The sequence below is a fragment of the Hemitrygon akajei genome, chromosome 16 (genome assembly GCF_048418815.1).
Source record: "Hemitrygon akajei chromosome 16, sHemAka1.3, whole genome shotgun sequence".
Classification (NCBI taxonomy): domain Eukaryota; kingdom Metazoa; phylum Chordata; class Chondrichthyes; order Myliobatiformes; family Dasyatidae; genus Hemitrygon; species Hemitrygon akajei.
In genome coordinates, this window is record NC_133139.1 from 38,260,644 (window position 1) to 38,273,657 (window position 13,014).

At 39.0% G+C, this 13,014-nt stretch overlaps 1 protein-coding gene across 2 annotated transcripts in view; it reads left to right on the forward strand.

The window, feature by feature from the left end:
• LOC140739988 (endophilin-A2-like) overlaps nt 1–13,014 on the forward strand; it is a 134,505-nt gene that overhangs the window by 79,423 nt on the left and 42,068 nt on the right. For both annotated transcript variants that reach the window (XM_073068732.1, XM_073068733.1), the window contains exons 6-7: nt 6,576–6,734; nt 9,396–9,499. In XM_073068732.1, coding sequence (XP_072924833.1) covers nt 6,576–6,734; nt 9,396–9,499 — 263 coding nt within the window. The remainder of the gene's footprint in view (nt 1–6,575; nt 6,735–9,395; nt 9,500–13,014) is intronic.

Genomic DNA, 13,014 nt, shown 5'->3' on the forward strand with positions numbered 1-13,014 from the left:
TAGGGATCTAGAAGATTATAAGGCTTGGTTGCAACCCGCTGTCAATGATGTACCCCAGGAAACTTTCAGAATGGGGATGGAACTTGCACTTTTCTGCCTTAACGAATAGCTTGTTCTCCAAAAGCCTCTGAAGAACCTGATGACATGGTGGGTGTATTCCTGAAGACTGCAATTCCACCAACCCATTTTTCACCATGTCACTGAGACCATTCCGAAATACCCCTCGGAGTGACTCATCGTTCCACCCTGAGTCAGCCGCTAACGTCCAGAACTGCAAACACTATCTATAAATTTGCTGATGACACTGCTGCTATTGGCAGAATCTCAGATAGCTACATGGAGGCATACAGGAGTGAGAATTATCAGCTGGTTGAGTGGTGATGCAACTACCTCAGTAAGAGTTTGTTGCAATACCACTCAACCATCTAAGATATCTCATGACAGCAAAAGTAATGAATTGATTGTGTACTTTAGCAAGGAGAAGTCAGGAGAACACACACCAGTCTTCATTGAGAGGTCAGTGTTGGAAAGGATAAGCACTGTCATATCTCAGAGGATCTATTGCAAGCCCAACAGATTGTCAGAGATTAAGTGAGCTTGGGCTTTACTCTTTGGAGAGAAGGAGGATGAGAGGAGACATGATAGAGGTGTACAAGATATTAAGAGGAATAGATAGAGTGAATAGCCAGCGCCTCTTCCCCAGGGCACCACTGCTCAGTACAAGAGGATGTGGCTTTAAGGTAAGGGGTGGGAAGTTCAAGGGGGATATTAGAGGAAGGTTTCTTACTCAGAGAGTGGTTGGTGCGTGGAATGCCTGAGTCAGTGGTGGAAGCAGATACACTAGTGAAGTTTAAGAGATGACTAGACAGGTATTTGGAGGAATTTAAGGTGGGGGGTTATATGGGAGGCAGGGGTTGAGTGTCGGCACAACATTGTGGGCCGAAGGGCCTGTAATGTGCTGTACTATTCTATGTTCTAACAGGAAGGAGCTTAAGAAGGAAATTAGGAGAGCCAGAAGGGGCCATGAGAAGGCCTTGGTGGGTAGGTACAGAGGTGATGTCAGGAGTAAGTTATTTACTCAGAGTGGCGAGTGCGCGGAATGGGCTTCCGGCAACAGTGGTGGAGGCAGATATGGTAGGGTCTTTTAAGAGACTTTTGTATGAGTACATGGAGCTTAGAAAAATAGAGGGCTATGGGGAAGTCTAGTAATTTCTAAGGTAGGGACTTGTTCGGCACAACTTTGTGGGCCGAAAGGCCTGTATTGTGCTGTAGGTTTTCTATGTTTCTATTCAAGAATGTGTTTACATGTGAGGAAAGTCCTGATCAGTGCAACAGGGAGCTATGTTTTTGTCTTCTGTCTGAGGTTATATTTGCAATCATAGTTAATACTTTGACAAGTTAGTTTTTGCTGGTGGTTTAAAACCTCATTGAATATTCTGCAATTCAGAAACACGAGCAAATTTCTACAGGGCAAGAAAGGAAAAAGTATTTCAGGTTGTTCCCCAATTACGTGACACTTAAAAAAAAATTAAATATTTTTAATTATTCAAGGTAATTCAAACTGGTTCTGCATATAGACATAGTGATACCATGATTCAGCTAATCATTGAGAAAATCAGGCTTAGGATACGTTATTGGTAAACCACTCAAATGTTACAGAACTCACATTTGACTGAACAAATATGAAAGAAGAAGTCATTTTCTCAGTCCGAATAAAACAAAGATGCTAGCATACATAGAAATTTGGGTGACTGGCAGGAAGCAATGAGTGGGAATAGAAGGGGGCATTTTCTGGTTAGCTGCTGGCGACCAATGATGTTTCACAGGGGTCTATGTTGGGACTGCATCTTTTCATGTTGTATAATCACTGTATTGGTTGACGGAATTGATGGCTTTGTGGTCAAGTTTGCAGATGATGCAAAGATTGGTGGAGGGACAAGTGGAAGCTGGAAGTCTGCAGAAGGACTTGGACAGATTTGGAGAATGGGCAAATGGAAGAAAGTGTAGGGTCTTGGACTTTGGTGAAAGGAATAAAGGCATAGACTCTTTTTCTAAGTAGGGAGTAATTTCAGAAATCCAAGGTACAAAGGGACTCGGCAGTCCTCGTGCAGGATTTCCTAAAAGTTAACTTGCAGGTTTAGTTGCTGGTAAGGAAGGCAAATACAATGTTAGCATTCATTTTGAGAGAACTAGAATATAAAACCAAGGATGTAATGCTGAGGCTTTATAAGACATTGGTCAGACTGCACAGAATATTGTGGGCAGTTTTGGGGCCCTTATCTAAGAAAGGGTGTGCTGGCATTGGAGAGGGTTCAGTGGAGGTTTATGAGAATTATCCTGGGGGAAATAAAGGGTTAATGTATGAGGAGCATTTTGCTCTGGGCCTGTACTCAATGGAATTTGGAAGAATAAGATGGGATCTTATTGAAACCTATTAAATATTGAAAGGCCTAGATAGAGTGGACATGTAGAGGATGTTTCTTATTGTGGGGGAGTTTAGGACCAATGCGCACACTCTTCAAATGGTAGACAGTCCCTTTAGAACAGAAGTGAGGAGGAATTTCCTTAGCCAGAAGGTGATGAATTTGTTGAATTCATTGCCACAGATAGCTGTGGAAGCCAAGTTATTGGGTATATTGAAAACAGAGGTTAACAGGTTCTTAATTAATAAGGGTGTCTAAGTTAACGGGGAAAAGGCAGGAGAATGGAGTTGAGAGAGATGATAAATCAGCTATGATAGAATGGAGGGGTGAACTAGATAGGCTAAATGGCCTTTTTCTTCTCCTATGTCTTATGGTTATTTTGCAGAATTACTGAATGCCTGCCCAGTGAATCCACAAAGGCTAAGTGATAATGCCAAGGTCTTCTTTTTAAAAAAAAAAAGAGCTGAATGTAATTTACTTTGAACATAATTTCTTCATCCAGAAATCTGGAACTGTGCAAAACTGATAAAAGAAACAATGATAGCAGATTCGAGGAAATCTGCAGATGCTGGAAATTCAAACAACACACACAAAATGCTGGTGGAACACAGTAGGCCAGGCAGCATCTATAAGGAGAAGCACTGTCGATGTTTCGGACTAACTGAAAGGAGAGATACTAAGAGATTTGAAAGTAGTGGGGGGTGGGGGAAATGCAAAATGATAGGAGAAGACTGGAGGGGGTGGAATGAAGCTAAGAGCTGGAAAGGTGATTGGCGAAAGTGATACAGAGCTGGAGAAGGGAAAGGATCATGGGACGGGAGGCCTCGGGAGAAAGAGGGGGGGGGGGGAGGAGCACCAGAGGGAGATGGAGAACAGGCAAACAACTAAATATGTCAGGGATGGGGTAAGAAGGGGAGGAGGGGCATTAACAGAAGTTAGAGAAGTCAATGTTCATGCCATCAGGTTGGAGGCTACCCAGCCGGTATATAAGGTGTTGTTCCTCCAACCTGAGTGTGGATTCATCTTGACAGTAGGGGAGGCCATGGATAGACATATCAGAATGAGAATGGGACGTGGAATTAAAATCTGTGGCCACTGGGAGATCCTGCTTTCTCAGGCAGACCAAGCGTAGGTGTTCCACGAAACGGTCTCCCAGTCTGTATCGGGTCTCACCAATATATAAAAGGCCACACCGGGAACACCGGACGCAGTATACCACACCAGCCGACTCACAGGTGAAGTGTCGCTTCACCTGGAAGGACTGACTGGGGCCCTGAATGGTGGTGAGGGAGGAAGTGTAAGGGCAGGTGTAGCACTTGTTCCGTTTACAAGGATAAGTGCCAGGAGGGAGATTGGTGGGAAGGGATAGAGGGGACGAGTGGACAAGGAAGTCGCATAGGGAGCGATCCCTGCGGAAAGCAGAAGGTGGGGGGGAGATGTGCTTGGTAGTGGGATCCCATTGGAGGTGGCGGAAGTTACATAGAATTATACGTTAGACCTGGAGGCGGGTGGGGTGGTAGGTGAGGACAAGGGGAACCCTATCCCGAGTGGGGTGGCGGGCGGATGGGGTGAGAGCAGAGGTGCAGGAAATGGGAGAGATGCGTTTGAGAGCAGAGTTGATGGTGGAAGAAGGGAAGCCCCTTTGTTTAAAAAAGGAAGACATCTCCTTCGTCCTGGAATGAAAAGCCTCATCCTGAGGGCAGATGCAGCGGAGACAGAGGAATTGTGAGAAGGAGATAGCATTTTTGCAAGAGACAGGGTGGGAAGAGGAATAGTCCGGATAGCTGTGAGAGTCTATAAGCTTACAGTAGATATCAATAGATAAGCCGTCTCCAGAGATGGAGACAGAAAAATCAAGAAAGGGGAGGGAGATGTCGGAAATGGACCAGGTAAATTTGAGGGCAGGGTGAAAGTTGGAGGCAAAGTTAGTGAAGTCGACGAGCTCAGCACCCCTGCAGGAGGCAGTGCCAATGCAGTCGTCAATGTAGTGAAGGAAAAGAGGGGTATGGATACCGGTATAGCCTTGGAACATGGACTGTTCCACAAAGCCAGCAAAAAGGTAGGCATAACTGGGACCCATGCAGGTGCCCATGGCTACACCCTTGGTTTGGAGGAAGTGGGAGGAGCCAAAGGAGAAATTATTGAGAGTAAGAACTAATTCCACTAGACGGAGGAGTGGTGGTAGAGGGGAATCGGTTAGGTCTGGAATCCAAAAAGAAGCCAAGAGCTTTGAGACCATCCGGGTGGGGGATGGAGGTATATAGAGAGTGGACGTCCATGGTGAAAATATAAATATAAATGATAAAATATAAATAATAGCAGATTTTCAAGCCTTGGAAGTTATCAGCCTAGATTTTCCTCCTCTGAATGTTTTTACCTTCTTTCTACTCGCAGAGATCCACAGGCAGCATTGACCAGGTATCAGAATTACAGAGAGCCTTGAAATATTACTGAGAATGTCCAAAGAAGGGAAATGATTAGCTCTGTAGAAGCTCAGGAGAGATTTTTATGTTGTCCTGTATTGGTTTAAGGTGCCTTGGAAAATAGGAAGTTGAAAACCATGAAATTGATAAACTAAGTGAAGTTGGAGCATGACTGAACATGACTCCAGTGGTCTTTTTATTTCTTTCTAGCTATCTTGCAGGAAGCTTTAATACATAACAAATCCAGTGCCTAAAAAGATCTGCTTGGATTTTGATCTTGGCATTCATTTTAAACTGTTGTCTATATTAACTGACTTTTTGGCCTAGGTGTCTGACATAGTACATCAGAATAACAAACTAAATCATCCCCTTAGCTGATCATCGTTCAGTATTGATCTCACTTATAAAGTCAAAGTAAGTCACTTTGGCAAACCTTAAAGTGGTTGAAGCTCCTCCCCCTCTTTCCCCATCCCCCATTCTTACCAATTTGTACAGGAGCACCATTGAGAGTGTCCTGACCAGCTATATCACCGTGTGGTACAGGAATTGTAAGGTAGCTAACCACAAGACCCTTTAAAGAATGTGAGGACTGTTGAGGGGATCATTGGGATCTCTCTTCCACCCATCTGAAATACTTATCAGGAGCACTGTGTATGCAGGGCCCTTGGCATTATCAAGGATCCCTCTATCCATCCTGCAATCTCTTTGACCGCCTTGCATCAGACAGGAGGTACTGTCGCATTAGGACAAGGACTGTTAGAATGAGGAAACATCTTCACCCCCACCCCCAGCTATGAATCTACCAAACTCCCTGTCACCATCTAGGTCTCATCATTTAAGAAGCACCAGTAATGTTGTACTGTTTACTTTTTAACTTGTGTCGTAAATGCACCTTATGTTAAATGGCTGTCTTCTGGAATATATTATTCGTTAATTTATTTGTGGTAATATTACTGTGTTGTGTGAGTTACTGTGTATGTATACAGTGTTGTGCACCTTGTTCTGGAGGAAGGTTGTTTCATTCGGAGGTACATAATCAAATGACAATAAACTGGAACTTAAACTTTAAAAAGTTCATTTCACTCCGAACATCGACTGTACTCTTTTCCATAGATATTACCTGGTCTGCTGAGATCCTCCAGCATTTTGTGTGTGTGTTACTTGGATTTTCAGCATCTGCAAATTTTCTCCTGTTTGTGCTTAAATTCCTTTAATTCCTGATTTTGTTGTTAAAAGCAAACTTCCTTTTTCCTATGAAATATGACGTGTTTATTATGTAGAGGACAAATTTATCAAAATGAATTTCACATCCTGCATAATTATTAATACTCACAACATAGTTCTTTGTGGATATTATTATATTATGCTATGTGAACCGGAAGCAACAGGTTCAATCCTGATATTTTTTTTATCCCTGAGAATGGTTTTTGTTATTTGGAGTGTAGCAATTAGCCTCTGCACTTCAGAAATAAAATAAAAAATCCTTCTGAATGTTAATTTATGATTCCATGCTAGAAGGTATACAGAGAAGCCCTTCCAATCTGATGTTACTAGTTGCCCTGATTTTGTCACTTAAAGATCTGGTAGACTGCTGACAGTGGATTCTTGTTACAAATAATTGTGGACAGTGTTTTTGAGGACTATGTTAGGGAAGCATTAAAGAACAAAAAAAGTAAAATGTAAATGCAGGTATATAATGTGCAATAATTCTTAATTGTTGACATTTCAGCATCATTTGAAGAAACTTGAAGGTCGTCGCCTGGACTACGACTACAAGAAGAAACGACAGGGTAAAATACCGGAGGAGGAGATTAGACAAGCTTTGGAAAAATTTGATGAATCCAAAGATGTTGCAGAAACTAGCATGTACAACCTTTTAGAAACTGATGTAAGAATGCTTTGTAAAGACCCATTTGTCTATTTTCATTTTTCTGTGTTTACATTGATTTTGGAGTAAATTATATAGCTTTAATAAGAAGTAATAAGATAATATGTTGATTCAGATCTCAGTTCACTTAAGTTTATAGTTGGAAGTCACCTGATAGTTTAATAAAAGTATTTCTTGACTAAATGGAAAAATAGTAGCATGAAGTCGTGTTCCTGTTCCAGATCATAATCTCCAACATATGCAGTAGATTATATCTGTATAAATTTCAACAAAGGAGCAAATCAAATTCAATTCTCTTGGTCAAAGAATTTACCAACTTTCTGTTTTTGGTTAACAGATTGATCTTAGCAAGATTACTTCTGATTGAAACACAAATTACTGCCATATTATGGGTAAAAGTGCCCCCTCCCCAATTTCCTTGTCATTGATATCAAATGTGCCATTTGCACCTCCTAAGCATTTTGTTTCTGGGTTGGAAGTGTTAAGCAAGTACCTTAAGTGTTATTATCCAATGCAAATAATGTAAAGTAAAATGAGCAATGCATCGCAGTAACTCTCTGAAGATTTCTTTAAATCAAGAAAATAAGAGATGTGATTGAAAAGTTGCTTGGATTTCTAAAGAATTTAACTTCAAAGTTCAAAGTAAAATTTATTATCAGAGTTCATATACATCATCACATACATTCCTGAGATTTTTTTCTGTTGGCATACATTGCAAATCTATAGAAGAGTAATTGTAAATAGGATCAATCGGCAACAAACTGCAAACACAGATATAAAGAAATAGCAATAAATAACGAGCATTAAGTAACAGATGAAATTACAAGCATGAAATCCTTAAATGTGTATTGTTATCCCCTTTTGTTCAAGCGCCTGATGGTTGGCGGCTAGTAAACTGCTGGTGCAAGTCCTGAGGCACCTGTACCTTCTACCTGTTGGCAACAGTGAGAAAAGAACACGACCTAGCTGGTGAAACTCTTTGATAATGGATGCTGCTTTCCTACGTCAACATTTCGTGCAGATGTGCTCAATGATTGGGAGGGTTTTACCCGTGATGTACTGGGCTGAATCCGCTACCTTTTGTAGGATTTTCCATTCAAAGGCATTGGTGTTCCCATACCATGCTGTAATACAGCCAGTCAATACACTTCCCACCACACATCTATAGAAGTTTGCCAAGGATTTTGATGACATCAAATTTCCAGACTTCTGAAGAAGTAGAGGCACTACTGTGCTTTCTTTGCAGATGTGTCCAGGACTGGTCCTCTGACACCCAGGAATTTAAAGTTACTGACCCTCTCCACCTCTGACCTTCTGACCTTGTGGACCTCTGGTTTCCCTCTCCTGAAGTCTACAATCAGTTCCGTGATCTTACTGACATTGAGTGAGAGGTTGTTATGAATCAGCTAATTTTTCAGTCTTCCTCCTGATTCATCAGCACATTTGATACAGCCCACAACAGTGGTGTTATCAGCAAAGTTGTATATGGTGTTGGAGCTGTACTTAGCCACACAGTTATAGGTGTAAAGCATTGGTTTCTTTTAGAGCAAAAGATTTTGTGTACCCTCAACAATAATTTCCCTATCTTTGTCAAATTACTCACTATAATCAATGCCAAATGATGCTTTTCCCTCCAATTTCAGCCATGAATTTAGCCAAGTGATGATAAATATTTGAAGTTCTGAGAATGGACCACTTCCAAAATGGGGGTTCTGCCTCTGGAAATTGAAAAATACTTGATCTGTATCTTTGAAATCGTGTCATTGAATTAAATTCCATCTACTCTAGCCACCTTCCCACAATGTTCCTGCCACCTCCATATGAATTTTCCTTTGTCCTTTTGTATGTTAATCCATAATCTGATGAAATTATAATGTAGGGCAACAAGCAACCCACTAGAGGAATGCAACAGGTTGAGCAGCATGAATGGGAGGAAAGGAATTGCTGCCATTTCGGGTCAAAACCCTGCATTAGGAGCAAGTGCATACAATGTAGAGACTTGTATCAAAACAACTGACTCAATGAACTATTTAAGACTGCAGTGACTATCATGTTGATGTTATTCCAGCCTTCATGTATCAGCAAGATCTGCCTGGGATAAACCCACACTTTTTTTGTAATTTGATAGATTTAATACAGTGGGGGGTGGGGGTTTGATGATAGGGCAGTAACATCATTCCTTTGACAGCATTTTAAATTGGCAGATTGATCATCATTGTAATATTTAATACAAACAGTTGCAATGAAGTATTTTTGCATGTCATTGGTGCATTAAGATTATATAAAGATGGGCTATATAAACTTTCATATATTTATTTTGAATGAGGTAGGATAAGCACTGTGTCTGGTTAGTCATATTGTCGCCTGAGGTAGTTTTAAATTGATTCCCATGTGGTCTCCTGGTCCTGATGAATCTGGTCCTTAGCCATTTTCGTTGATTCTGAACCAATTCTAAAGAAGAAAGGTTTATTAGAAATAAAAATAAATGTTACAAAATGGATGCACATTTCATCCTTGTTCTATAAAAGTTATTAGACATTATGCCCCCATTATGTTTGGAGTCACATACATTATGAAAGAACTAAGTAATTTATGATATTTGTATGTTGACAATTTATATCTACTTCCAGTGACCTAAACAAGAGGAAAATTGTTTTGCAGATCGAGCAGGTGAGCCAAATGTCAGCCCTGGTGGAGGCACAGCTGGATTATCACAGACAAGCTGTACAAATTTTGGAAGAGCTCTCTGATAAGTTAAAGGAGAGGTAAGACAAATAAATTTCATATTGCCCTTATTCCCAATTGTGAAATGAAAATGATGTTAACTAACACATGCTTGGGCTCCAGCAATTTACAGATCTCATTTAGATCAGTTTGTCCTGAAAAACAATGTGTATTAACACGTCATTGTTGGCAATACCTCTCAGAATCATTCAGATTGGAAGAGGCAGAGTAAAGATTTGTAAAGTTTATTGGATTAATGTCAGTGATTATCATTATGTGTTTTTGAGGAATAAAATGTGTTATTAAAAATGTGTTGCACATTTCATAACTGCAGAACTTGCAAAGTATTTTATAGACAATGAAGTATTTTGGGCAAATTCACTTATGTAAGGTAGAAAGAATACTTGATGGTCTTGAGCATGGTAAGGTGTGTTACTAAAATGTAATTTCATATCCCATTATAAGATACTTATGCTAGCAGTCAAATAAGTCAAACTTATGATATGTTTTCCTGTTGTTTCTGATGAAAGTAACATTGAAAACCTACAGCACAATACAGGCCCTTCGGTCCACAATGTTGTGCTGAACATGTACTTACTTTAGATATTACCTAGGGTACCCATAAACTTCTATTTTTCTAAGCTCCATGTACCTATCCAGGAGGCTCTTAAAAGACCCTATTGTATCCGCCTTCACCGCAGTCGCTGGCAGCCCATTCCACGCACTCACCACTCTCTGCGTTTTTAAAAAAATACTTACCCCTCTGTACCTACTCCCAAGCACCTTAAAACTGTGCCCTATCATGTTGACCATTTCAGCCCTAGGAAAAAGCCTCTGACGATCCACACAGTCAATGCCTTTCATCATCTTTATATACCAAAGTATGTGAAAAAAGTCAGAATTTTGGCATTCCTTTCCCTCAACATGAGGAGCTGAGTGTATTAAAACTCTGAAGAAAGATCGATCATAGGATACCTGAAGATAAATACTTGGAGGATGTTTCCACTGGTGAAAGTCTAGAAAAAATAATTCAGTCTTGGAATAAGTGGTGAGGTATGAACAGGTTTACACATAGAAGCTTCTGAGTCTGTGGAATTCTCTACTTCCTGATGGTAGTCATCCTTACATCATCAAAAATAAAGTAGCATTTATTATGTTTTGGAATTCTAAAGGAAATGGAGGATATGGAATTGATGTATGAAGATAAGTTAATGTGCTTTTAAAGAATGATGGACTAGATCTTGTTACATGATACCAATGGGATTCAACTCAAAGCTACTTGAGAATTTTAAAGCTTTTTGCCCAGAAATTATACAATCAAAAGTGTTTAGAGCACCCAGAACTACAAAAAGAAATCAGAAGACTGTAACTTTCTGATCATAACAAAATATAAGAAATAGAAGCAAAATAATTTTTCTATTCCACCATTCAAGAAAATCATGGCTGATCCTTTATCTCAATGTCACTTTCCTTCATCATCTCCATATCTCTAGAATACTTTCATATTTAAAATTATTAATACCTGCCCTGAATATGCTTCGATCTGGATCTTCACAAATTCCTTGCAAAGAAAATTTAAATGATTCCCTCTCTTTTGATTTTAGGAATTCTTTAATGGCCAAAACCTTGTTTTGAATTGTTGACCTTTTCTCTAGACACACGAGCCAAGGGAAGTAACTCTGCATCTATCCAGTGAAACCCATGAAGGTTTAATTGTTTCAGTAAGCTTATCTCTTATCATTAAAGGGTATAGACTCAAGCTGCATAATCTCTCTTCCTATGATAAACCCGCCATCTCAGCGGTGAACCTTCACCTCACTTCCGCTATTACTAGGTTATCCTTCCTTTGGTAGGAAGAGCCAGATCAGTTTTCCAGTGAGCTCTGACAAAGGCTTTATTCAATTAGAACAATACATCAGTATTCTTCTACATTCAAGGCCAATAAAATGTTTGTCTTCCTGATCTGCCTGTTAACTTGCAATGTTTCCTGTACCAGGACAGGAAACATTGAACACCAATAATGTTTATTTTGTCATGCTTTAAAAAAAATCTGACTCTCTTCCCAAGTGGATCAACTTGTATTTTTTCCCCACGAATGTTACTACTCAACAGATATTGATGAAATTTGACTTTCTTACTATTGCTAGCTGATGCTCTCATTTACCAGCCATTTCTATATGCTTCTAATCTTGTGACATGTCAATCAAATTTGAATGTTAAGATTGGCCCAGTTCTTGTAGATCCATTGGCAAAACTATTATTGTTCTCTATCAACAGTGTAAAACTGGAGTTGAAAGCAAAATCCAGAGTTTATTGTTGATAATGCCCTGCTCCTCTACAGGTTAAATGTTGATGTCCACACCAGTAAAATCACTGATTTAGCAAGAAAGTCAACATTTTATGTGCCACTTTCTTTTTTTTGTAATTTATTTTTTTATTGAAGTTTATCATCAAACAAACATTTCCATAAGATGTATTTCAGATACTGTGCATATATATCATATAATCATATTTGTCATAAATCTCCACATAATAATTATCTGAGGTATGCACTCATAGAAAGGAGAGGAGAGAAAGAACAATCGAAATAAGAAAACTATGTACAAAGTAGGGAGTGATCTTTTTTTTTTACAACATATTCATTGACTTGTGAATAAAATCAGGCCTATGAGGTGTTATGTAGTTAAACCATTTTTCCCAGTATGAATCAAATTGTTCCATTTCAATGTAAAGTCATGATAATGTTAAAGTCCTGTTAAATGAGGTGGAACTATGATGCTTTGTTAAGCCATGATTACTACTGAACATCTGTAATCCTTGAAAGTAAATTTAGGTGTGAAATTTAATTCATGAAAATTTACAATTATAATGTTAACTTCCTTTTGAATCTTTCAGAATTCTGACAAAATTTTCAGACTTATGTTTGAGTTTCTTCTATTATCTCATGTATGATGGCCTTTAATTGATATTCTGTAAAGCACTTTAAGAGCTGAACCTTTTGCTGTATTAGACTTATTTATTAATGTCTGAGTACTCAGCCTGTTTCATGACGTTGTTGCTGGACGTAAGAGATCCTCTGTGACTGATAAAATTAATGTTAAGAATATAAATGAATTCATCATTAGATCTTTCTGGAATGACTTTTTTAGGCCATAGTTGAGCATTACTTATAAATTCTGCCATAATTTCTCTCTTAATGATTGGACAACCTTCTCATTTGTAAATCTTATACTTTTAAGCTTCTATCTATGACCTCTTGTTTGGATTCTTTATCAACTGGGAAAGGCTATCAGCTATGTCACAGAATTCAAATCATGCACGTTGTCTTGAAATTTAATTTATTTTATTCTAAATTGAAAAAGTTGCATTTACTTGCATGTATTTTCATTTGCCAGGCACCTCCCTGCTGATTCTTCAGAATGTTTATTAATAATCCTTGTATGCATTTATTTTTCTTGATGGATTTTAATACTACCGTACATATAATATTCTACATTTTTGTAGTTCATAACTAGTTTTGAATTGAATGTTTGTGAAAGCTGTATTTTCAACATTA